Source organism: Eumetopias jubatus, unplaced genomic scaffold (genome assembly GCF_037043125.1).
Source record: "Eumetopias jubatus isolate StellerSeaLion01/CBP00866 unplaced genomic scaffold, mEumJub1_p1.0 scaffold_15, whole genome shotgun sequence".
Taxonomy (NCBI): Eukaryota; Metazoa; Chordata; class Mammalia; order Carnivora; family Otariidae; genus Eumetopias; species Eumetopias jubatus.
The window spans coordinates 81,469,496-81,496,056 of NW_028274821.1; the positions used below are offsets into that span (position 1 = coordinate 81,469,496).

General features: G+C 38.3%; 1 protein-coding gene across 1 annotated transcript in view; it reads right to left on the reverse strand.

Moving 5' to 3' along the window:
* The window catches only part of C5 (complement C5), a 93,944-nt gene that overhangs the window by 48,412 nt on the left and 18,971 nt on the right, over positions 1–26,561 (reverse strand). The window contains exons 8-21 of the mRNA XM_028107832.2: positions 25,457–25,571; positions 23,668–23,794; positions 21,522–21,637; positions 19,542–19,727; positions 18,072–18,275; positions 16,001–16,210; positions 15,726–15,875; positions 14,526–14,655; positions 9,560–9,622; positions 8,260–8,457; positions 6,346–6,436; positions 4,613–4,686; positions 3,762–3,901; positions 80–307 (exon numbers count right to left, since the gene is read on the reverse strand). Of these exons, the coding sequence (XP_027963633.1) occupies positions 80–307; positions 3,762–3,901; positions 4,613–4,686; positions 6,346–6,436; positions 8,260–8,457; positions 9,560–9,622; positions 14,526–14,655; positions 15,726–15,875; positions 16,001–16,210; positions 18,072–18,275; positions 19,542–19,727; positions 21,522–21,637; positions 23,668–23,794; positions 25,457–25,571 (2,032 nt within the window). The remainder of the gene's footprint in view (positions 1–79; positions 308–3,761; positions 3,902–4,612; positions 4,687–6,345; positions 6,437–8,259; positions 8,458–9,559; positions 9,623–14,525; positions 14,656–15,725; positions 15,876–16,000; positions 16,211–18,071; positions 18,276–19,541; positions 19,728–21,521; positions 21,638–23,667; positions 23,795–25,456; positions 25,572–26,561) is intronic.

Here is a 26,561-nt window from a genome sequence, read left to right on the forward strand (position 1 = left end):
ATGCTAAGTATACTCTTCACCTTCACCTGTGAAAAAGGTGTTTTTAAAAAGAATCAGAAAAAAAGCATATTTTTCTTACCACCACTCGTAATGTTTTTACTAAGATTTCTTTTCCAAGTGAAGTCTCCAGTGAAAAGTTGATGTTGTGGAGGCCAATTTCCAGGGGAAGCACAGTGAAGGTCACCAGATGACTGGAGGAAGCTTCTACTCTCTGGGACAGACATCTGGAGGGACTGCTGCCCTGGTGGTCAATGGCTGGGCTTCCTGATGTACAGATTCCCTCCACAGCAGACATTTTAACACAGAACTGAAATATTACCAGTGAACAGTTATATTAAAACACTTTATGATAGGGCGCCTCAGTGGCTCAGATGGTTAAGCGTCTGCCTTCAGCTCAGGTCATGATCCCAGAGTCCTGGGATCGGGTCCCACATCGGGCTCCCTGCTCCTTGGGAGCCTGCTTCTCCCTCTGTCTCTCTCTCTCTCTCTCTCTCTCTCATGAATAAATAAATAAATCAAATCTTTAAAAAAAACAACAACACTTTATGATAAGGAAAGTATGCCCTGACCTTGTTCGTCTGGATACAAACTCTCCCTGAGATTTTTACAGTGATAAAGAATTCCTTAGATTATAAGGCAGAGGAGAAAGCTCATTTCAGATTTTTGAACATACACACACAAGTTGCTGTAGAATTTAGCAATGTGAAGGGATGTCTGGCAAGTTCAGCCCCGGCTCTGAAATGCCTTACCTTCCTTAGATCATAACCTTCTAAATCAGGTGTGAAGCTGCTCAGGTTCTTTGTTCACGTTGTCATGATACCATTTGTTGCATGGTCTCTTTACATGCCTGTACCTCAGGCAGTGCGAACCCCAGGCTGAGGCACTTTACGTGTCTTACTCCTCTTTGTATCTTTTAGCTCAGCCTTTGGTATTCAACACATGATGATTTTAGGAAAGACTGAGAACGCCATCTCTTGGCATTCAAGGCCCTGCCAGATATGTCCCCACCTTACTTTTCTAACCTTGTTGCTTATTAATTCTCCACTTGGACCCGTTTTACAACCAAACGTGGGCTCCAGAAAGATCTAGGTTCTAATCTTGGCTCTGCCTCTTACTGTAGGACAATATCAGGTCACATGACCTCTTTAACTGTTCATTTCCTCATCTTTGTAATGGGGACAATAATAATAGTACCTATCTACTTCTGGTTGAAACAGGGAATATTTTTCATCTTCACTCCAAAATCTAGTGAACTGATGGAATTAAGAACTATATCCCAAAGCATAAAATCGTAAGATACAGAATAAATAAAGCAGGTAAACAAGAAAGAATGCCAACATTCAACAACTAATCTGAAGAATTTCTCAAAAGTGGAATGTTCTTTTTCACTCTTAATTATCTTTTTGGGAAACACAACAACCTGCATGGGTGGGGCAGGAATTAAAGAAGCCTACTGGGTTGCCCAAGGTCAATGATTCAGTCCCCCAGGATAGCAGGGGTAGCATGGGGAAGGAGAAGAGTGGTTTGACAGAATTCCGCATAAATTCATTATAAAAATTCTTAGTAAGTTGGGAATAGAAAAGAATGCTTAAAACTGGATATCTTCAGTTTTCAGACATAGAATATCAATTTAAAAAGCCTACAGCAGGAGTTCTGCTTTTAGTGATGGCCGAGTAGATCCTGTTGGACAACCATTCTGCAAACACAACTATAAACTCTCGACTACACACACACACACACACACACACACACACACAGCCTAAAGGCACTAGAGAGTGGAAGAGAAGGCAGCAGCTGGAAGGAAAGAATGATCCTGGGTGAGATTCCTGTTGATTACAGGTTTCACCTGAGGGAAGGCCCCAGTGGTGCCTTGATGAGTGGCTAAACCCCTGGCAGAACCTGTCATCGTATTGGCTTGAAGAGCCAGGGGACAGAATACGAAAGCCACGAGAGCCGAAACGTGAAGATGTTCCACGTTCAGCGTATAAACTTTGCTTAAATCTGGCCAACCCTTGAACAACACACAGCACAGATTCCATGCATCCAGACCAAGGCTAATAGAACTTCTATAGAAGGCTATAGAAATTCTATAGAATAGAATTCTATAATGCCTTATTAGTACTACTGTGTCTCAGACTTGCTTTGCTTGAAGGAAAAAGGCATATTACATTATGTTCTCTGAGATTTCAGAGTTTGGGACTGAACTCAGCCACCTGCCTGCTAAAACACACAAACCAAAATGGAAGATCTTCAGAGGAACTTGAGCGACTCCAGAGTCACTGTAACATTTCATTAATAAGGTCCAAGGTCCAGTCCAAAATTACTAGATAAGAAGAAATAAGAAAATGTGGCCTATACTTGAGGAAAGATAATTAATAGGGACTAACCCTGAGATATCACAGATGTTCTTGTTTCTTATTTTGATATGATGAAAATGCACTGATAATTTAAAAGTTAAACAAAATATGGCAGTGCAGTGAGATGCATGTCACTTAAGAGCCTGTTGAGTTACAACTGTGTCATTGCAACTGGCAGCACTCTGAGCAATGAAAGCATCCCTTTAGTGGTTTGTGTCACAACTACTCAATTTGCCATGGACGATACCTACACAGGTAAATGTGGCAGTACACTTTATTTACAGACACTGAAATTTGAATTTCATATAATTTTCATGCACCATGAAAATTTCTTCTTTCCTTCAATCTTTAAAAAAAAAATGTAAAAACCATTCTTAGAGTACAGGCCACAAGAGGCAGCAGGTCAGTTTGGGCCCATGGGCAATAGCTGGCCACTGACCTAATGAATAAAGAAAAGGACAAAGAGATGTAAAAGATTCAGCATTGTAGGCGGGTCAGTTTCCCCTACATTAATTTATAACTTGAGGACAATACGTATCAAAATCCTTACAAAATTTTAACTAAATCCACAAGCAATTACTTGACACTGAGAGTCTTATGGAATTCAAAAACATTTCAATTTCAGTATATCTACATATTTTTGTTGCATCAAAGTATGAGGGTGTTCAATAGAAAACATTCAAGCACAAAATATATAACATTAGGAGAGTGAAATGGGAATATGTGTTCACAGAGAAAAAGGAATTGATATCTAATCTGTTGTTAATAATAGTTTATTTGGGTATTTTTAAATGGAATGTTATGGTGTTTAGATTCTGCTGTATACATTTAAAGTTTGTTATAACCATTTCATTGAAAAAATATTAGAATTTAAATATTCCCAAAGTTATAGTTATGATGAAAAATTTTAGATGCTAATTAAAAATGTGCCAATGGGGTACATAGTTTCCCCCCCAAAATTTAGAGTATGTAAGCAAAATTTTTGGAAACCACTGAAATACTCATCTCTAAGCATGAAATTAGAGCTTTTTAAAAAATATAGTTAGATTTTTGGACCACATTGAGTTCCCATACAAAGTTTTGTGACTATTGTTTTCAGGTGAAATCCGTCACCCTATTGTATAATTCGCTTTAGTCGTGTGCTGACAAAAAGAAGACAAATTGTCCAGCCATGGTTGGAGTTTTGATGCTTAACTAACTGAGCCACCCAGGTGCCCCTTGTATTCTTCTTTAAATTGGAATTATAAGAAAATTTGTCGTAAGTCTTCCTCCTTTCTTCATCCCTTCATTGAGTTGAATTTTTGTTTTTTGTGTATGTGATAATTCCATTAATAGAGTTCTTATAAAATCAGAGAATTCTTCCTTTTTTCCATTTATTTGAACATATAATAAATACCTACTTACCCGTATATCAAACGTCCTATAGTTGTAAACAGTTCCTTTCAATTGGATCTGTTCCCCTCGTACAACAGAATATGGTATATTCATTTCCAGGAAGACATCTTTGAACACCTGTGCCTTGAGAGTATCAGCAACACATATACCTTCAGTCCAAAGTGAAAGCAAATAGAGGCATATTAGGGAATTCTATAATGCCTTATTAGTACTACTGTGTCTCAGATTTGCTTTGCTTGAAGGAAAAAGGCATATTACATTATGTTCTTCTCTGCACTGTCATGTCCTTGAATTTTCTACTCATTGATCTGTATTTCCATAATTATTGGTATTAATAGAAAGCTTCATTTGTCTAACAGAGATTTAATTCTACCTAAGGCATGAGAATGTAGAAGTACCAAATCTCTTTTTAGATATTCATTATTGACTCTATTTAATGGGTATAAAATTTTGACTGTGGAAACCAAGATTTTAAATAAAAATTAACAAACAAACAAAACCAATTCTGATGTCATTAATAAAGTATTTGTACTAAATCGCCACAGAAGGGCATTCGCCCAGGAGAGAAGTCATACATTTGTTTCTAACTCTACTCAAGCTCCCAGTCGCTGAGAAAAATAAAGGAAAATGGGGACTTGACATCAGCATTGATAAAATGATGGCTAATGGAAGAGCAGAAGAACAAATTAATATGGTCAATGATATGGGCATATCCAAGTCTTTTTGTAATACATTAAAAAGGATATTTAACAAATGACACCACTTAAGTCCTGGGTGAACTATATAGATTATAACAAAAAAAACTACATTTTGCTAATCAAATCACTCCTTAAATGAGTATACAGCTTAAGTTTGCTTACCACTATCTGAAATGCCAACACCTTGAATTTCCCAGGTAGTTAGAGAATCAGGTAGCACAAATTCCAATTGGCTTCTGAAAGTTAAAATGTTAATATTCAAATACAGTGATTAGCCCAACTTGCCAGCATTCACTAACAGAATTTTTGCTTCATACTACTTTAGAAGAAAAAAAATCACAACAAAACAAAAGTACATCAGATATTAAGGAAAAATCAAGCAAGAAAAATATATTCATTAACTCTCCTACGTGTTGCATGTTTTTAAATATTTCACTCGTATGAAGAGAATTCAAACTCAGAAAGATGCCTTTGAAACACCACAAATTCAAAGCATACAAAAAGGTACTTATTGTGCGGTATGTTCTAAAATAGGGCAGCAAAGTCATGCATCTTAACATTGCTCATAACAAAGTCAACATAACTAAAAATTTCTGATTAAGATTAAGCTTATCTATCTATTTATTTCATTCAACAAATAGCTGTTGTCCACCAACTTTGTGTCAGGCATAGCACTGACACTGAGGACACAGCACTTAAAGATACAGTGCTGTTCTCAAGTAGTTTATAGTCTACTAGAAGAAGTTAATAAATAAACTGCAATTCACTATAATAGCTGTACCAATAAAGCATTTAAAAAAGTTCAGAGGCGGGCGCCTGGGAGGCTCAGTCGTTAAGCGTCTGCCTTCGGCTCAGGTCATGATCCCAGGGTCCTGGGATCGAGTCCCACATCGGGCTCCCTGCTCAGCGGGAAGCCTGCTTCTCCCTCTCCCACTCCCCCTGCTTGTGTTCCTGCTCTCGCTGTCTCTCTCTGTCAAATAAATAAATAAAATCTTAAAAAAAAATAATTAAAAAAAAGTTCAGAGGCAGTGTGCATTGATTCAACACATTTATTTGGGTGCCTCTACAGCTGGACTCTATGCCAGGTCCTGAATATAAAACAGTAATCTGAATTTAGTCTTTGTCCTGGAAGTATCATTTTAATGTGGAAGACAGGCAGGTAAACAGGCCATTATAAAGGTGTGTGTTACACGCAACAGGGCTAGTTGGGAGGGGTAATGAATCCAGTTGCTGGTGGGGTTGGGGAGAGCGGTGGGAGGGCTTACCGGAGGAAGTGCTAGCCAAGGGGCAATGCCAGCTGAAATGGACAACACTGTGGAGGAAGGACTAGAGGCGACAAGAGTAGAGACGAGGAGACCCATTTTAAGACTGACGGCGGGCTTGGGCCTCAGGGCTTACACTGCGCCTTGAAGTCAATGTTTTGAGTCCCCAGGGAAGGGTGATGCTCAGGGACTCAGCACTGTTATCACTGTTTTCAGTGCCTGGGACAGAGCAGTCATTCCATAAAAATGTGTTGAATAACAAGAAAAGAACCTTTCTTCTTATTAATCAATATTTATTTTACAGTATAGCTATTTCAGGATGAAAATGGCTGCTTACTATAGCATATAGCACACATTTGTGTTCAGTATAGACTTATTGAGGTAGAATGAAATTAAATGCAATAGCACCTTTCCTCACCAAGAGTTAGTTAATCTTGCCCTAGAACTAGTTACTAGAGCAAGCACACATTAAAAAAAAAAAAAAAGTGAAGCAAATAAAACAAAATTTGATCAAATGCTAATACTGTCTTAACTCTTAAATAAACTATTGGGAAATGGGTAGTTTCCAGACTTTTGGCTATAATATTTGCATTTTCCCACATTTTTCAGAGGAATGTTGAGTAAGTATAATACCTTCTGGAGACATGATGAACTTCCCATAACCAACTTTCTGGAAAATAGCTCCTTATTTCTGGCTTGGTTACTGGTAACAGGGTCTTTATATCTGGGGGGAGGGGGGTGGAGTATGTGTGATTATGAAAAAACAACACAAATTTTACTTAGAGCCAAATTTTAAAGCATGGACATTAATCTATAACTTGAGTAGTTTCTAAAAGGTCAATGGAACATTTTGTTTAGTGATTTCAAAATAGAACTTTCAAGGCCTTGGTACTGACAAAGCAAATAAAGCATAAAAATATCTTTAATGACTTGTTTCTTAAATTGCTAAATGCTTAGTGTTCCTGAGATTATAAAAGATTCTGATCAATCTATAAAGTTATTTGCATTCTTATGATTACAGTAATTGCATTTATGTTATAAAATAAGGGAGGTTTACCTAAAGGAAATTTATTTATAATTCCCTTAATAAAAATGGACAGAATTTCAGAATTTCTGCTTCTGTCCAAGAGGCACTGATAGGGGTTACTCTTCTGTCTTAAACACACACACACACACACACACACACACACACACACACACAAATTAAAAAAAGAAAAACCTTAAAAAACAGTCACATTATATAAAACAACAGTTTTCAGACATTACAGCATAAGTGACCCAGGGCTATGATTCCTGAGAGAACGGAGACAGGTTAGGTGAACCCTGGAATTGTCCAGGTTTACTGTCTGGAGGCAGTTTGCAGGCTGCAGAGCAGGGAGAGAAACCCATGCAGACCTCTGCAGAATTGCAACACCTATGGGAGTTTTGGGAGGCCAGGCTTTCTAGAACGAGGGGCAGAGCAGAGTACCAGAGAGGAGGGAGGGAATAGCAGACTCAGTTCCGTGCAGCGGAAGCCAAATCAGATGAAAAATAGGACAATGAAAAATATATGTACTAGAATGTTTGTGAAAGTGCTTCTTGTAATAAGCAAAAAACTGAAAACAACCTAAATATATATAATAACACAGTTTGGATAAATGGCCACAAAAATTTATGTTTACAGAAATATATCCACTTAGATGGACAATATTTAAAGACATGCTGTTAAATGATCAGATTCTGAAACAGGAGCCGTCATTCTGCTTTTGTTCAGTTTGTTTTGACTGTACATAAATGAATGAAAGTCCTAAAACTTCTGAAAACCTATTGAGAGGTCTATAAATTCTGAAAACATATTTTATGGTTGCAATGGAAATAAGATTTCATCTTCTGTGTAAGTACACTTAACCTTGTGCTAAGTTTAGAAATCTTTGTGGACGCCTGGGTGGCTCAGTTGGTTAAGCGACTGCCTTTGGCTCAGGTCATGGTCCTGGAGTCCCGGGCTCGAGTCCCGCATCGGGCTCCCTGCTCAGCGGTGAGTCTGCTTCTCCCTCTGACCCTCCCCCCTCTCATGTGCTCTCTCTCTCTCATTCTCGCTCTCTCAAATAAATAAATAAAATCTTGAAAAAAAATAATTAAAAAAAGAAATCTTTGGCTATATTTGATCAGTATAGGCATAAACAAAATTTTTAATGATTGTAATATCACAGAACCATAGAATTCTAGAATTCAAAGGCATACTGGAGATCACGTAGCCCAAGCTTCTTGCTTGAAAAATGAGGAGACTGAGGCTCAGAGAGGATATATAGTCATTCAAGTTTATAGAATGAGCTGGCTTTAAACTTACCCTGGGGTCTTGACTACGGGCTTGTGTGCTCTGCTCTATACTATATGTACCTCTTTTGATTGCCAACAATGATAACTGATTTCCTTCTGATGGGCATTTACAAGTCATCTTTTCTAATTTCAGCTGTAAATAAACCATGAAAACTGCCCTTTTTTAGCAGCGCAGAATTACACAAGATTCCCCAAACGGGGCAGAATTCTGATAGAAAATGTCAAACTTACGCAGCCTTCCCAACTGGATGTTTTTATGAGACATTTCAGAACGGAGCTGGCTGGCGATGTTACAGCAGTCCTTGAAAATCTTGACGCATCTGGGTCCTATCTTAATCCGGGCAGCACGCTGCTCACAGGTCTCATCATAGTTAAGAAAGGCTCCATCATAACAACATTTCTTCAGTATGGCATATTTGTATTTAGCCACTGAAATGGTAATGATGCAAGTGTCCCTGATTATGCACAGAGTCATGACACCCCCTCTGGCTCAGGAGGGACCTCGAGGGGTACCTGGTTTCTACTGCCACATGACTCCCTGCCCCACAACAGCCACTGCCAGGTGAATGACCAGCCACTCTAGGCTGGCTGTTCTAGGAATGGGGAGAATGTGGCCCCACCAGGTAGATCATTCTCATTCACACTAAAATGGTTAAAGAGCTTCTTGCGACTAAGCTAAATACTAACTTTTGAAACGGGCACCTTGGGTTCAGCACCCTTTGAGTGAAATAAGTTAACTGAGAAGCCTTCAAATATTTGAAGATAGGTACCACCACTATACAAGTGTTTCCTTCTTGAAGCTACAGATCCTGTTTTTAAAAACTTTTCTTATGTGACATGGTTTGTAGACCATCACTAGTGGCATCATCCTTCATGAGAAGGGCTCAAATTACTCAGTGTCTTCCTTTTTCATCTCATTAGAACTTAGAACAAAGGTTAAAGTTAAAATAACTCATATATGGATGGGGAAGGAATTATTACTACTTGAAGCATGATTATTAGTTGAACTCAGGTGACTGACTTCCATTTCAACGTTCTTCCTATTTTAACATTGTCAATGATCATATTTCTATTTAAATAATTGTTTAAAAATAATTTCTATTAGACTGACTTCCCAAAGAATAATCCAAAATACTATTTGCTGTTAAATATATAAAATAGAAGAAATAGGTTTCCAGGTACATTTCAAAGTTAATCAAATCACGGATTTTGTAAGAATAAAATGGAAGAATATAATTTTAGTTGCCAAATGAAGTCTATAGAGAGGAAGTATTTGTAACAAATAAAAGTTAATCTTTTAGATTTTAGAGATAGAAATAATACTTATTTTCTTCAGATTGAGGTTATAGCAAATGAAGTATTGGATTTATTTGGATTAATCTTTCTGAAAGAGGTGAGCTAGACATCTGTACATATTTTTCTTTTCATCCATTCTATTTGGATTAGGGAAAATTAGACAATGATTAGTTCTCTCCAGCTTTTGAATAATAAGATCATAACCTTTTCACAACCACATGAAATTTTAGAGTACCTTCCTCTTCAATTTTCTTTTGCAGCATTCGTTTTGGCCTGAGAATTTCTTTACAAGGCTTATCTGTTAAAAAACAAAACAAAGAAGGGAAAAAGGAGATAAAATATCAAGAAGGACAATTCCATGAAATTATTCAAGTATTTAAAACATTCACAAGTCATTCATTTTGTTCAAAAAATCCTGAGATCCTGTTTTCAATTAGGCATGGTGCACCACACATCTTAATACGACTTGTTTTAGCTTAGAGGAGCTCACGATCTAGTGTCATCTATACAGTTTGACTTGTTTGATTTGAGTTCGATTCTAAATCCTACAATGTTTTTGATCCACTGATTACAGAGAAATATCTAAGCATTTAAAGTAAGCAAAGTTTGGGGGAGGAGCAAGATGATGGAGGAGTAGGAGACCTAAATTTCGTCTGGTCCCAGGAATTCAGCTGGATAGGGATCAAACCATTCTGAACACCTATGAACTCAACAGGAGATGGAAGAAAAGAATAGCAGCAACTCTCTGAACAGAAAAGCGACCACTTTCTGGAAGGTAGGACGTGCAGAGAAGGGAATCTGAAGCGTTATTCGGGAGGATAGATGGCAGGGGAGGGGGCCTCTGTCAGCCGCTTCTGGCAAGTGATAGAGCCATGGAGCACAAAATTGGAACTTTTAGAAGTCGGCTTCACTGAGGGATGTCGCTCCAGTGGCTAAGCGGGGGGTGGAACCCTTGCGGGACAGTGTGGTCTGAGGACCCTCGGGGTCACAGAAAGACTGGGGGTGCCTGAGTGCGGCAGAGCTCCCTCCCAGGTACTGGAACGGGGAAGCCGGCTGCAAAGACAGAGCCAAGGAGTGGGCTCTCAGCTTGGGGTTGCCATAAACCATGATCCACCGCAGTTGGGCCACTGCTCTTCCAGCAGGGACCCAACAAGCAGCAGATCTGGGGAGACTCCCCTTCCTCCTCTGGGAGGAGCGGTGCGGGAGTGCACCGCAGGGATCTGCTGGGTTTGGAGACTCCACACGGGGTCGGATGCCAGAGATAGAAATGCTCGGTCACAGGCCAGGTGAGCACAGAGTGCGGCTGGAGACTGGGGAGACAGGAGTGATTGACTGCTTTTCTCTGGGGGTGTACTGAGGAGTGGGGCCCCAAGTTCTTGGCTCCTCCGGGGCAGAGATTGGGAGGCCGCCATTTTTACTCTCCTCCTGCAAACCCATACAAAAGCTTGCAGGGAACAAAAGCTCCCAGACCAAACCCAAGCAGATTACTTAGCCCACCCCCAGCAAGGGCAGGGCAATTCCGCCTTTGGCAAAGACATTTGAGACCCATGGCAACAGGCCCCTGCCCCAGAAGATCAGCAAGAATAGCCAGCCAAGACCAAGTTTACCGATCAATGAGAATGGCAGAACTCCAGCACGAGGGGCATACAGCACATAGAATTCATGGCTTTTTTTCCCCCTGATTCTTTAGTCTTTCCAAAGTTAATTTTTAAAATTTTCTTTGTTTTCTTTTTCTTTTTTGAATTGTTCTTTTCCCCTTTTTCAACCAACATCTTATCAATCCCTTTTTAAAAAATCTTTTTTATTTTTCATTTTTAGAGTCATATTCTATCCCTTCATAGTAGTTAACCTTATTTTTGGTATATATATATATATATATATATATATATATATATATATATATATATAAAGTTGTTCTCTCTTTAAAATTTTGGGATACAGTTTCTTCTAACAGACCAAAATATACCCTAAATCTCTAGTGCATGGCTTTGTTCTAGTCTCCTGCCTGATCACATTCTCTCCCCCCTTTTTAATTCCTCTTCTTTCTTTTTTCAACCAACTTCTTTTCTTATTAACTCCTTTTTTAAATTCTTTTATATTTTTCATCTTTATAGTCATATTCCATCCCTTCATCGTATTTACCCTTTTTCATTAAAACTTTGGGAGGCACTTTCTTCCAACAGACCAAAATACACCCAAAATCTAGTGTGTGGCACTGATCTATGCACCAGCCTGATCATATTTAATCATATTCTTTTTTTTAATCTTTTTTCTTTTTCTCTTTTTTTTCTTTTTTCTTTCTTTCCCCCCGGTTTCAGGTCTCTTCTGATTTGTTTAGTGTATATTTTTCTGGGGTCGTTGTTACCTTGTTAGCATTTTGTTCTCTCATTCATCTATTGTCCTCTGGACAAATGACAAGACGGAAAAAAAATCACCTCAAAAAAAAAAGAACAAGAGGCAGTAATGACTGCCAGGGACCTAATCAATATGGACATTAGTAAGTCGGAACTAGAGTTCAGAATGACAATTTTAAAGATACTAGCTGGGCTTGAAAAAAGCTTGGAAGATATTAGAGAAATCCTTTCTGGAGAAATAAAATAAATAAATAAATAATTAAATAAAAGAACTAAAATCTAACCAAGTCGAAATCAAAAAGGCTATTGATGAGGTGCAATCAAAAATGGAGGCTCTAACTGCTAGGATAAATGAGGCAGAAGAGAGATTTAGTGATATAGAAGACCAAATGATGGAAAATAAAGAAGCTGAGAAAAAGAAACCTTTGGGTTTATAGCAACTCATGCTATAAACTATAAAAAACTCATGAAAGAAATTGAGGAAGACACAAAGAAATGGAAAAATGTTCCATGCTTATGGATTGGAAGAACAAATACTGTGAAGATGTCAATGCTACCTAGAGCAATCTACACATTCAATGCAATCCCTATCAAAATACCATCCACTTTTTTCAAAGAAATGGAACAAATAATCCTAAAATTTGTATGGAACCAGAAGAGATGCCGAATAGCCAGAGGAATGTTGAAAAAGAAAAGCAAAGCTGGTGGCATCACAATCCCGGACTTCCAACTCTATTACAAAGCTGTCATCATCAAGACAGTATGGTACTGGCACAACAACAGACACATAGATCAATGGAGCAGAATAGAGGGCCCAGAAGTGGACCCTCAACTCTATGGTCAACTAATCTTCAACAAAGCAGGAAAGAATGTCCAATGGAAAAAGACAGTTTCTTCAACAAATGGTGTTGGGAAAATGGGACAGCCACATGCAGAAACAGTAAACAAAACCAAAAGACAACCAACAGAATGGAAGAAAATATTTGCAAATGACATATGAGATAAAGGGCTAGTATCCAAAATCTATAAAGAACTTATCAAACTCAACACCCAAAGAACAAAGGATCCAATCAAGAAATGGGCAGAAGACATGAACGGACATTTTTCCAAAGAAAACATCCAAATGGCCAACAGACACATGAAAAAGTGCTCAACATCGCTCAGCATCAGGGAAATCCAAATCAAAACCTCAATGAGATATCACCCCACACCAGTCAGAATGGCTAAAATTAACAAATCAGGAAACAACAGATGTTGGCAGGGATGTGGAGAAAGGGGAACCCTCCTACACTGTTGGTGAGAATGCAAGCTGGTGCAGCCACTCTGGAAAACAGTATGGAGGTTCCTCAAAAAGTTGAATATAGAGCTACCATATGACCCAGTAATTGCACTACTGGGTATTTACCCCAAAGATACAAATGTAATGATCCTAAGGGGTACGTGCACCCTGATGTTTATAGCAGCAATGTCCACAATAGCCAAACTGTGGAAAGAGCCAAGATGTCCATCGACAGATGAATGTATAAAGAAGATGTGGTATTTATATACAATAGAATATTACGCAGCCATCAAAAAGAATGAAATCTTGCCATTTACATCGACGTGGATGGAACTGGAGGGTATTATGCTGAGTGAAATAAGTCAATCAGAGAAAGACATGTATCATATGACCTCACTGATATGAGGAATTCTTAATCTCAGGAAACAAACTGAGGGTTGCTGAAGTGGTGGGGGTTGGGGGGATGGGGTGGCTGGGTGATGGACACTGGGGAGAGTATGTGCTATGGGGAGCACTGTGAATTGTATAAGACTGTTGAATCACAGACCTGTACCTCTGAAATAAATCATACATTATATGTTAAAAAAAGAAGATAGTAGGAAGGGAAAAATGAACGGGGGGAAATCAGAGGGGAAGACGAACCATGAGAGATTATGGACTCTGAGAAACAAACTGAGGGTTCTAGAGGGGACGGGGGTAGAGGGATGGGTTAGCCTGGTGATGGGTATTAAAGAGGGCACGTTCTGCATGGAGCACTGGGTGTTATATGCAAACAATGAATCATGGAACACTACATCAAAAACTAATGATGTAATATATGGTGATTAACACAATAAAATAAAAAATAAAGTAAGCAAAGTTTTTGTTGGGTATGCTACTTTTATTATTTGTTCTTTGTGCTATATTATTATGAGTAATAGGTCAAATATAATTATGAACAATTTTAAAGCCACAGAAAGAATATAATTAAGATGTGGCCCTTGTCCTTAAAGAGCTCACAGTGCAGTGGCTGAGACAAAATACATAACTAAATGCAAGAATGTGCCGTGATGCACTGCTGCTGTGTTGCTTATAAACAGAGCTAGTTCCTACAGTATTCTCCTTATGAAAGGAGGGAATGATCAGTTCTATATGGGGAAGAGGCCTGATAGAGGAGGTGATTCTTTCACCAGCTTCTTCAGGCTAATATAAGGGAAAGCAGTCCTGATGGGGAAAAGCCTAAAGGTGTTCAATAGTACAGTGCCACCCAAATGGCCACCACACATACTGCCACTACCCTTGGTTCTGTACAGCTTAAACATAAGGTAAGGTAGAGCAAGACAAAAGATAGTTGGAGAGAGATGGGGAGAAGATCATGGAAGACTCTGAGGACTACACTAAAAACTGTACTTTATCTTGATGGCCAGTAAAACATTTTGTACTGGGGAGTTATGTAGTCATGTCTCTCTAAGATCAGTGTAGAGAATACTGTGGAAGAGAATTATGAAAAGGATGTCCAGGAGGAAAATGATCAATGTAAATTTCAGTAATCAATTTGAAGAATAAACAAAAAATGCTTAACATTTTACCATTTTCTTGGGTGTCATCTGCATTTGCATTGGTGAGGAAGGTGAGTCCAGCCAAATAGAATACATCTGCGTTGTTGTGGCCACCACCTGCCCCACAGCCCAGGTCGCTCGTCTCTAAGGCTTGAAACACCTGTCCAAAGGTAATTAGCTAATTAAATAATTCTTAGGAGTTAACTGAAGGCAACATGTTGAGTCTATTTAGATGTATAAATCATTCCCCTGAAGAACTAAAGGTACAAGTTGTCACATGGTTATAACAAATGAGATCACGCATTTGTCAAACAGTCAAAGACCAAGTTTCCCAACTTCATTTTTTTAGTTTGACCTTTTATATTTACAAACACATACCTATTGAAAATTAAAACAAGAACTAAGTTTTAAGTTTGGTGAGAAGATTCTCAGGAACCAACCCATGCTGTTTTGTACATAAAACGCATGCTGTGTTCAATATAACATATAAATAATAAATAAACAAACACACGAATTAGTGAATTACCAGACAAATTAATTTTTAAGTTGCTAAAGAAAAAAAAAAGGAACACAACCTCTTGTGTTTTGGGGAAGAAGACTCTAGGTTCTGAGTGGGTGAGAACTTGTTTGGGGAAGCTTATTCCAGTTTTAATTTTGATCCCAAATGTTGGTTTTTTTTTTTTTTCTTTTCTGAACGTTTTTAACTGTATAGTTTTTTTTTCTTTCTTGTTCAAAGAAATTCAAACATAGATAACAGTAGCAGGGCCTAGGGGTGATAAATGGGAATTTAGGTGAATTGAATAATTTTCACATTCTTTTATGCCACAGATTTTAAAGAGAGTGAAAAAAAAGAAAACAAAACCAAAAACCTTCCAGAGGCTGCCTTCCAGGCTTCTATTGTGCTGCCACTATAAAGCCCCCAACTCTTCAATATCAAAACCCTCCCAATTGATGGCAATTTTGCCCCATGAATATAATTGCCATCATGGTCAGATGTTTTTAAAGTGCTTAACTCTACACTTGGAAAAACAAAAAAGGATAAATCTATGCTTTAGGGACTAACATGGCGTTGCCTTGCCTTCCTAAGAACCATTGTTTTGAGTATATTACAGAAAAGCAGGCCTGGTCTTCCCCTAATTCTTCCCCACAACCTATCCTAAGGCCATACTTTGTGAAGCATTGCACAGAGTCACCCCATGCACCAGCAACCAAGGCCATGCACTACTTAACTCTTTCCAAGGGCTTCTTGGCTCTCCTTTGGACTCCATATATAGCACTGTCCACTGCTGACAGAGCCACCCAGGATTTTGACTCAGTTTCCATATCAAGAGCTACATGTTGGCCTGGAGAATATGCAACTTCTCTTGAAGACAGATGGACCTAAAAGATATTTGAAAAAGAAAAGAATAGGTCATTTGTGTGAGACAAACCTTCACAAGTAGTTAAATTTACAGTCTCCTTTACTCGGAAGAAAATTCGATTGTGACTCATAATTTGTGGCTCACCTGGAGTTGGTTGCCACACTTTTCTTCGATACTCAACCAGACTGAGTCAGACACTAACTCTGCTGTCTGCTCTCCTGTGACGATGTAATAGACCAGGAGACGGGCTGAAGGAACCATGTTTTGTGTCACTGGAATGTTTATGCTTTGGTAGGATGAATCTGGAAGTTTCTCCCTTGTGCCAAAGTGAACAATTTTGCCCTTGGATAAAATCTAAAAATAAACAGCAGTAGTAGCCATTAAAAACAAAATCCTCTGTAGTGAAAAGAAGGGCCATATACACCCCAATGTTCATAGCAGCAATGTCCACAATAGCCAAACTGGAAAGAGCCGAGATGCCCTTCAACAGATGACTGGATAAAGAAGATGTGGTCCCTATATACAATGGACTATTACTCAGCCACCAGAAAGGATGAATACCCAACTTTTGCATCAACATGGATGGGACTGGAGGAGATTATGCTAAGTGAAATAAGTCAAGCAGAGAAAGTCAATTATCATATGGTTTCACTTATTTGTGGAACATAAGGAATAACATGGAGGACATTAGGAGAAGGAAGGGAAAAATGAAGGGGGGGAAATCAGAGGGGGAGATGAACCAGGAGAGACTATGGACTCTGAGAAACAAACTGAGGGTTTCAGAGGGGAGGGCAGTGGGGGGATGGGTGAGCCCGGTGATGGGTGTTAAGGAGGGCATGTACTGCATGGAGCACTGGGTGTTATACAAAAACAATGAATTGTGGATCACTACATCAAAAACTAATGATGTACTGTATGGTGACTAACATAACATAAAAAAAATAAAATAAAATCCAAAAAAAAAAAAACCCAACAAACTCTTTGCCTCAGGATGGAGCTTAGAGCTGGAGTAGAAATTGTATGAAAGTTAAAGAAAGTTAACAAGCATGGGCCCACTATATGTCAGAAACTTTTACGTTCACTTAATTCCTTTCTTTCTCACAAGAACCAGGATAGGAATATTACCACCATTGTGCAGATAGATAAAGGGACTGGGGCTCAGGAATTAACTAAATGTCATACTGATTTTAGCTCAAAATCACATAACTAGGAAATCAGAGAGCTAAGATTTCACCCTAAATCTGCTTAAGTCATCACACTGTCACTAAAATCTCTTCCATTTTATTGATTAAAAAAAAAAAAGATGAGTAAGTGGAGTGCATCTTATTTGGGAATTAAGTTTTAAAGCCAGGTTCTAAACTGGAGGCACATGGTTAAAAAAAAAAAAAGGTTACAAATCATATGAAGCCAAAATGTCTTCAAAGATCCCTTAAATTGTCCTTAGAGAGCAGGACTACATACATGGTTTTGGTACACAGTCCCAACACAGGTCCCATAACTCTTCATCAGTCACTATGATCTGTGTTCCTCATTTATTTTTTAATTTCTTTCTCAAAAATGTTGAAAAAGCCATCACCACCCGTTTGGCCTAGCCATCAGAATAACACAACCCATTTCTTTGAAAATTGTCAGGATTTTTCCCACCTTCTGTCCTAAGGTTCTACCCACAGGCTTGATTGGCCACCTTTGTTTAATATAAGTAACATAATAGGAATGCTGCTAAACTATAGAATTGGAGTAGGTATTGTATGACTCAACTCTTAAGAGTAGGATATGGGGCCCCCTTTTATGCCAATGAAATGCACATATTTGAAATAGGTCTAGGCATGTATCTTTGGCCATGAACAAGGGCAGAGGTAATGTGAGAACTTAATCAGGCTCTTTCTCTGGAATAATCAGGCTCTCTTTGGTGAAAGGCGTATCAGACAAGGAGTCAGCGGTTCCCGGTTCAAATAGAAATCTTCCCCTTCCAAGCTAAGTGACCACGGCAAGCCTCTTAACCTCTCTGTTCCTCAGTTTCATCATCTAGGAAATGGTCATGAACATCATGGCCCATCTCAAAGGTTTTTGAAAAACTGATTACCAAATTTGATTATGTTCTTGAAAGTGCTTTGTAAAAACAAATGTAAGGGATCATTCTCAGTTCCTCTGTTAATAAAGAGAGATGTCCAGGTAGGGGAATAGACAGATGTAAATCTATCATTACTGTACTTACCAAGTAATTATAGTGAGTTATTTTGTCAATATATGGACTTCTGGGGGTAACAATAATATTCAGATATTCTCCCACAAGCAAAGGTTTATAGTTTTCAATCCAGTCAATATAAAGGTAACTTTTGCTGAGAGATGAATATGCTATTGCTTGGTAATCTTTGCTGGCCTGATTTTCTTCTGGAAGATCTGGGTCATCAGTCCTGACCTGAAAAGAAAAATTTCAAAAGACACATGTGGACTGAGATGAAATATTTTCTGTGAAAAAATACGTTTTAAATTTCTTTCTTTGCTTTATAAGTTTCTAAATTTCACAAGACCAAGTGCTAAAGGAAAAAACAGACTCCATTACTCCAATGTTTGTACAGCTGTGGTATCAAGTAACAAAGACTATGGACAATAATTGGAATAATATGGAATTATGAGCTATGGTGGGAAAATCTGGTGAAGTAAAGAGGGAAAGATGCTCCTGGAACAAATATTAGCCCTCTTCCTGAAATGTCATGGCAATCTGGGGACTATTCTTCCCATGGGTTGGCAGGGTAAGAGAAGGGTACCAGTGGGGAGGTCTTGAGGATAGGGACAAGAGTTGTAAATGAACAGCACACAGACTCTCTGGTCCAGTTTCAGTGTGAACTGGTAGCACAAGAGATGCACTTATAAATACAGAATGGGGCAGAGATGATATCATTGCCGCAATATCCACTTTTGACAGCAAAGGGGCTATTAGCTCATGCTCTGGAGTGAGATGGGTATTGGTTTGCATCCCAGGGCTGCCGTTTATTAACTCTGGATAAGTTATTTAATCACAAGAGAGGTTAGAAGCCCCCTTTCCTCAGCTGCAAAATGGCAAAGAGAATATTCTCTAATTCATGGAGCTGACTAACTGGGTATTCAATGTGTTCTACACAAAGCTCTTAGCATTTCGTGAGTGCTCAGTAGATGACAGTGAATGCGTACATGCTGCAGTCATTGATGTGCATTATCAACTTATTCATTTTTTATTTGGGATTGGGAACTTAAGCATTATTTGCTGGGAGAGAAGCCTATTAACTGAGCTCGAAGGCTGAAGTGGTTTATGCAGCTAGGAAAAAGGGAGGCTTCCATGTTTGACCTTTTTGTGTCCCTGAAAAAAGATAAAAGGTGGGAGTGAAGGAGAGAATATTTCTGCCACTGACTTCCACTGCCGAAAGAAGCTCTTCTGAAGCTTCTAGATTCTACTATAGTCTTACTAATATAAAATAATTAATTCCCAAATAAAAAATGATAGATTTATCTTCCTCAAGGACCATTCAATGGATTAGCATATTGCCTCTGGTTCTTATGGGTTTTTTTTCCCCTTTGGATGTGAAGTTGTGGATCTGTTCTCTGGACTCGTGTTTAAAATCTGCCGCATCTGTTCTGCACACTAGCCAAAACACACAGTCAAAAGCACACACTGTCCTAGAAAATTCAACAGGAGAATTCAGCTCACGTTAAACTCCAGCACCGTTGCTCCAGATGGAAGATTAATCACAAATGAAGCTACTCCATCACTGGAACGTGTTGCACTTTTCTTTGACTCCAAGTCAGACATCTCTTGGTTTACATCGACCGTGTGTGCACTCAGGGTCACCGGGACCCCTCCTACCAATTGGTCCAGCGAATCCTTAACCTGCACCTGTTTGTCAGAATAGTCCGAAGTAGCTCGTCACTACTTTTTAAAAAGCAGAACAATTCTGAAATAATTTTTCTTCCTCCCCACAAAAATATAAATTATTCATGTTTACTTCAGTAAAGAGAAGCATGTTCTTAGATTATAGGAAGGTTTGGTTCTGTTTAGTTATGTCATTTTCTAATGCATTCCCTGTACATCAAGCAGACTCAGGACATAAATATCATTCTACTAAGTCCATCGAGTAGATGTGATAAGGTCTTCTGCTACCTAACTTCTGTGATTCTTCAGTGCTTTTAGAACTGGATAAAGGAGAAAACGAGGCAATCACTTTTGGGAGTAACTCGCTTAGACATGACAAATAATACATTCATATTTTTTTCTCTTAACCTTTACCTCTCACTGCCAGGAATGTGGCCATACATAATTTCCACAAAGATATGCTTTATGTTATTTTATTTTTATATGTGATAGAAAATATATAAAAGATTTTAAAATAATATAGATATATTCAATATAATAATATTATATTTATGGTATTTTGTTATATATTATTATATATTATCTATAATATACCATAAATTATCATACAGATCCTATAATAACATATATTATAATATATTTATATGTATGAAAGAAGCTACAAGCATGTCCAAAGTTTACTTTATTTTTTTTTAAAGATTTTATTTATTTATTTGAGAGAGAATGAGAGATAGAGAACACGAGAGGGAAGAGGGTCGGAGGGAGACGCAGACTCCCTGCTGAGCAGGAAGCCCAATGTAGGACTCGATCCCGGGACTCCGGGATCATGACCTGAGCTGAAGGCAGTTGCTTAACCGACTGAGCCACCCAGGCACCCGTCCAAAGGTTACTTTAGCTTGGCAAATCTTTTTCTCTTAAAAGCCAGTGATCACTTAAGCCACTCTCTTAAGACAGTGAGTATTAAGTACATTTTAACTATACCAAAGTTGATTTTTAAAAGCAACACATTTTAAGAATAAAAAAATAAAACACTATGTTCTAGCTTTCTAAGTTAAAGACAGGGAACAAAAATTTGCATCTTAAAAATACAATATAATATGTATTACATATAATGAAATATATAACACTAAATAAAATAGAACTAGAAAGTCAAATGAAAGTATTAACACTGTACTATCAGCATTTTAAAAAGGAAAAGTGGAGGGAGGAGAGAAAATATTAAAAGGGAAGGAAGAAGAAGAAGAAAAAAACAAAAAACAGAGAACAGAGAGAATAGAGAGGCAAGGACCAAAAGAGCCAAAATGGAAAGAATGGAGAATGGTACAGAGAGAGAACATGAGACAGAGTTATGGCAAGGACCACAGGGGCAGACTGAAAAGCACAGAAATGCAAACAGAGATGACACAGGAAGTAAAAAATAGTGAGAGAATGGGGTTTTACTTTCAAGGAATGATATTCCTATTTTAAAGCTTTTGGAGAACATGCCACCAAATAATTTTAAATGTTGAGCATTTTTTTAAACTACGGACTTAGAGTGTTTTATTTACATATAATTAAATGCAATGCTTTTTAAGGGAATGCCTAACACAGTCTACCTTCCTAAATACTGACACTTGTTCTAAGGGTTGAAATCGCTCCCGAGGCTGAAGCTGGCCTGCAGTTTCCTACCCCCCTCCTCATCTCTAGGAGGGGCAGGTTTTGCAGATGAGTTTTCTCTGTGATTCCCTTCTCCAGCATCCCTCCCCTGTTTGCCTCCCTCATGCTTTCTGTAAACAGAAAAAGACAACCATATTTATCAATTTTCTCTCTTTCATCTACCTTGACAGAATATGGAATCCCAGGCTTCAAGAAAAGAGGAGTAGCAACCAAATTCAGTTTGTAGGGAGAGAGGACATATCTGATGCCAGGAATTTCCGCCTCTTCAGAAAATCCACCTAAAGAAATGACATGCATCATATTGAGGGCTATACCGCTCGGTATGGGGATCTAGTTTACCTGTGTACGTCTCCACAGACTCATTCACTCACTGGCTCCATTCCTGCATTCATTCATCAGGAGTAAGTTGGGCATGGGTCTTGATTCCAAGGGACAGTGCAGAGAAAAGTTTACACCTCAGGTGTTTCCAAAGCCTTACATCCAAGGCTTGTGTGTAGAGTCGCCCCTTGTAGAAGGAAACTACAGGGTTAGACTGAGGAGGAGTGTGAGGAAGGGACACCACTCTTTGTCAGTGACCTGAGTTTCAGTTGAATATGTACAAGGGATTATGGAAAGAAGGAAAGGACTAGACACTAAGTTTATAGGGGTTCACCTGTAGAGCACAGGGATATGGAGAGAAATGGAGAAGACATAGAAAGAGTGCTTGAGGTAAAAGGAGCCCTGAGAGTCCACTGGTAGGAGCCCAATAACATACAAAGCTCCAGTATCCCTAAACTCCTTTCCAATATTCATCCCTAACACACCTATACATATCCTATACTTCAGCCAACTGGATAACCAACTGGGTAATCTCAAAGATCAAGTCTTACCTTCTACCCTTGGTACATCCCCTCTATGGAGGGTGTCCCATTTCACCCCCATCTACCATCCCTGCCTCAAAACCCTACTTATCATTCAAGATTGATCATCTTCAGGATATTGTATGTGGTTGCTCAATAGTCACCTAGGAGCTTACCTTCCTTTGGAGATCAGTAGCATTAAGTACTTTGCTTATTAGAGCACAAATAGAATTCCTGCTTACAACAAAATTCTTTGTTTACCGGTCTTACAGCTGATGCTGGTTTGTAAGCCACTTGAGCGTTGGGATTATACATCATTCATATTTGTAAGCCTGTATGTTTAGCAACACTCTTTGAAAATCTCATAAATATTGCTTAAATGGTATATATTTGAAATAAATTGAGAAAAAGTAAAAGTAAAAAAGAAACATTAAAATCATGTCAAAAATAATATCCTGGGCATGGAGTATCATTCTCTAATATCTATTGATCATCTGATATATACAAGGTACTCAACAACTGAATAATTATCTCAATACTTCATTCTACTACCCTTGAAGGACAAATTTAAAGAGGTGGAAGGGGCATTAGGGATCATCTGGTCTAATTCTCATTTTATTTAAAAAAAAAAAGGACTAGTGTGGTTAAATTATTTGTTCAAGTTAGTTTAAGGGTTTGATATAAACCTGAAAATATAAAGAACATCAGTAATCAAGATACCAGAAGTAAGACAAATTGACCTAATTTGGAGTGATAATTAATGACTATTAAAAACCACTGGAATGGGTTGAGAGCCTTAGATAAGATTTTAAGGATGCTAAGAAAGTAGTAGGTAGGTAGGAGGAGAGGAGGAAGAAGAAGAGGAAGAAGAAGGAGGAGGAGGCGGGGGAGGAGGGGGGCTAACACTTACATGGTTCTCACTATGGGACATGTACTGTTTTAAGTACTTTGCATATATTGACTCTTCAATCCTCACCACAGCCCTATGAGGTATATGCTATTATTGTACCCATTTCAGAAACATTACCTCCAATTTTACAGAGAATCCCTGAATATTACAGCTGAAAGGGGCTTTAGGAGGTATTTATTCAACTCCATCATTGTACAGATAAGGAGACTAAATGCAGTATCTTTCATTTGCATAGTACTTTATCAAACATTTTTACATATATAATCTCATTTTGATTTTTATTCTTACCAGGTAAGAACACTGGGGTGCTAGATGTTCAAGCCAGATATCAGGATATCAATATCAATTAGGCAGATGCTAACCCATTTTTGCACTTGGGGTGGTAAGAGAACAAATGACTAGAGTGTGGGAGAGCTCTACTCTAATCTCAGTTTCTAATGATATGAAAAGTAAAATTTAACTAAGAAAGAAAATAAAATACAAAAGAATTACAGAAATTATTTAAACTTTTAATATGCTGTCTAAATATTATTCAAGAGAAAGTTAAAAAAAAACTTACCTGTAGATTCTATGACTGTTACACCAATGTAAAGGTACTTCTTGTTTAAATCTTCCAGACTGTTATAGGACAGTTCTTTAATTGCCGTTTCAGAGTTAAATGTGATTTGAGCAATTCCATTTATCAACTTTTTAAAAGCAGAAAATGAAAGAAGCATTTCAGAGAAGAACTTAACAGACAAAAATTAACAAAATCTGCCTCTACTAGCTTCTGAATAGAAGGCAACTATTAGAGGAATGGTTTATTGTCATCAGTAGGGTGAATGATTAAGTCTACAAATTAGCCCGGAATGTTATTTTCTACCTTATGAATATAGATGTATAGGAAGAGTCGTAAACATTACGTGGTTCAACAGGTCTTTGTTGCACTAGCTGACAAAGATTCCTTCTCCTGATCTTTGAGTCATCGTCCATTTTCTGGGCCTGCTTTCCAGCTTACTTTTGCTCCAGAGAGTTTGTTGGGTTTTATGCTATTTAATTTGTACCTCACTGCTTACATATTGAAACACTAATTTAAAAACACACAATGGATAGAGGGAGATGGAGTTAAGTCATATTATTTAATTATTAACCACAACAGTAAAATAGATTTTTGCCTTATTTTTTCTTCTAAAATTGAGTAGCTTGAGGCCAGAGAGTTTTGTCTTATTTACCTTCAAATCTCAGTGCCTAGCCTAGACTCTTACATTAAAAAGAGGTGTCTGCTTTATATCTTGAATAAATCAAACTCTTTGGAAAAGCATAAGCTAATTAACTGATGATACAAACCACATGGATATGCAAGAGTGAGCAGAATGACAGGAGCCCTTATCATCTGAGGTATAATGTCAAGAACACTGAACAAGGAAAAGGGGATCAGGGCTCAAATCTGAGCTCCGGCAACCACTAGCCCTTAACTATGGACAAATAAATTCCCAATGAATTCATTCACTCACAGATATTTATAGAGCACCTACTCTTTGCCAGGACTCAGGATGGCTCTGGGCATATAACGGGAACAATTCAGACCCACAGAGAGTTTGGTGTAGAGAATGATAAGTAAATAAACCACAGCAATAAAGAAGGGTCTCTCAGTGTCAGCACTATTGACATTTTGGACAGGGGAATTTTTTGCTGCTGGGAGCTGCTCAGTGCATTGCAGGAGTTTGGCAGCATCCTGGCCTCTATTTACTAAATGCCAGTGGCACCCTCCTTCCCCGTTGTGACAACCACAAATGTTCCTGGACATTGCTAAATGTCCCCTTGGGTGTAAACAATGTTTCTGGTTGAGAACCACTGTAATAAAGTATGAAACATACTCCACTAAGGGAAGCTCAAGGCCTAAGGGAGTACCTGGCAGGGGCAGCCAACCTAGTTTACAGGAGTCAGGGAGACTTCCCAGAGAAAGGGAGTTAACACTGAGACATTAAGAAGGAATTAGCCAGAAAAAAAAAAAAAAAAAAAGAAGGAATTAGCCAGGCAACAAAGAGGCAGAAGGGACAAAGGGAAAGAGCATTCCCAGGTAGAAGGGGAGGCATTGCAAACACCTGGAGGCAAGAGATATTAGTTCCAGGAACTGTAGTGACCAGCACCAGGGAGAGGAAATGGGGCGCAAGATAGGCTGGTGAGGGAAGCTGATGTCATGGACAGTGGACTTTATCCTGAGGACCAGGAGAAGCCAAGAGAGCATTTTAGCTTTGATTCCCACACCTATGTAAAATGAGGGGTTGGACTAGATGATTCAGAAGTGAATTTTCTCCAGCCTTCCTGATGTGTCTTTAGGTACAAGTGAACCCATCTTAACATCTTACCCTTTTGTTTTGCAATGCTTTTTGCATCATTTCTTTTTGATCATCTTTTAAGTCATCTCTTATTCCAAAAGTGATATAAACTTCAGCCTCGGTGACAACTTTATTATAAAAATATCTGCCAAACAATAATACCATAAAATTGTTTTGCTAACATGGTTACAATAAAATTCAGATCCAATGTAACAATTTAAAATTACATAAAGCACTTGATACACTTCCATGTGTCTTCCATCCACTATTACATTTCATCCTCATAAAGTTATAAAAATAAAACCAAAGTGCAGATTTTTATTACTCTGTGTGAGATGAAAAAATGGATCTTGAGGAGATCAAAAGGTCTCAGGTCCAGGACCAGGATATACTGCTTCCTTGATGATTTTGATAACAGTGGGCTCAGTTCCCTATTTTCTTTTACATCTTTAAAAGCAGCATGCCCAATCTCATTGTAATATAAGTTCTTTTTTAACATTCTAACTGCATATTTCCTTTTTAGTTTGGAATTAAAATGAGGCTAAAGGAAATTTGCTGCATAGCAAATAACACTATAGCAAGAGCTAACCTTCCTTATCCATAGTCTGGACAAATAAAGTGTCTCCCATTAAAAGAAGTCAGTTTCTAGAATTCTCTGTCAAATGAGCCCCTGTGTTGGTTTAGACTATGTAACACTCCATTTTAGGAATAAATGCTAATAAGAAAGGCAGTATAGGGTAGTACTGAGGGCTTGAATTCTGAAACAAGACAGGCCATGCAACTTACTAGCTGTGTGATCTTGGGCAAATAACTTAATGTTTATGTACCTCTGTTTTTGTATTTGTCATATGGAGATAGAAATAGTATCGGCCTCACAGAGATTTCATAAAGATTAAGTGAGCTAATATATACAGAGTACTTAGAGAAATGCCCAACACATAGTTATATAAATTGGTTACTGTTACTAATTACAATACATTGTATTGTAATTTTTTTTTTTTTTAAGATTTCATTTATTCGAGAGAAGGAGAGTGAGAGAGAGAGAGAGCACGAGAGGGGGGAGGGTCAGAGGGAGAACCAGACTCCCCACTGAGCTGGGAGCCCGAAGCAGGGACTCAATCCTGGGACTCCAGGA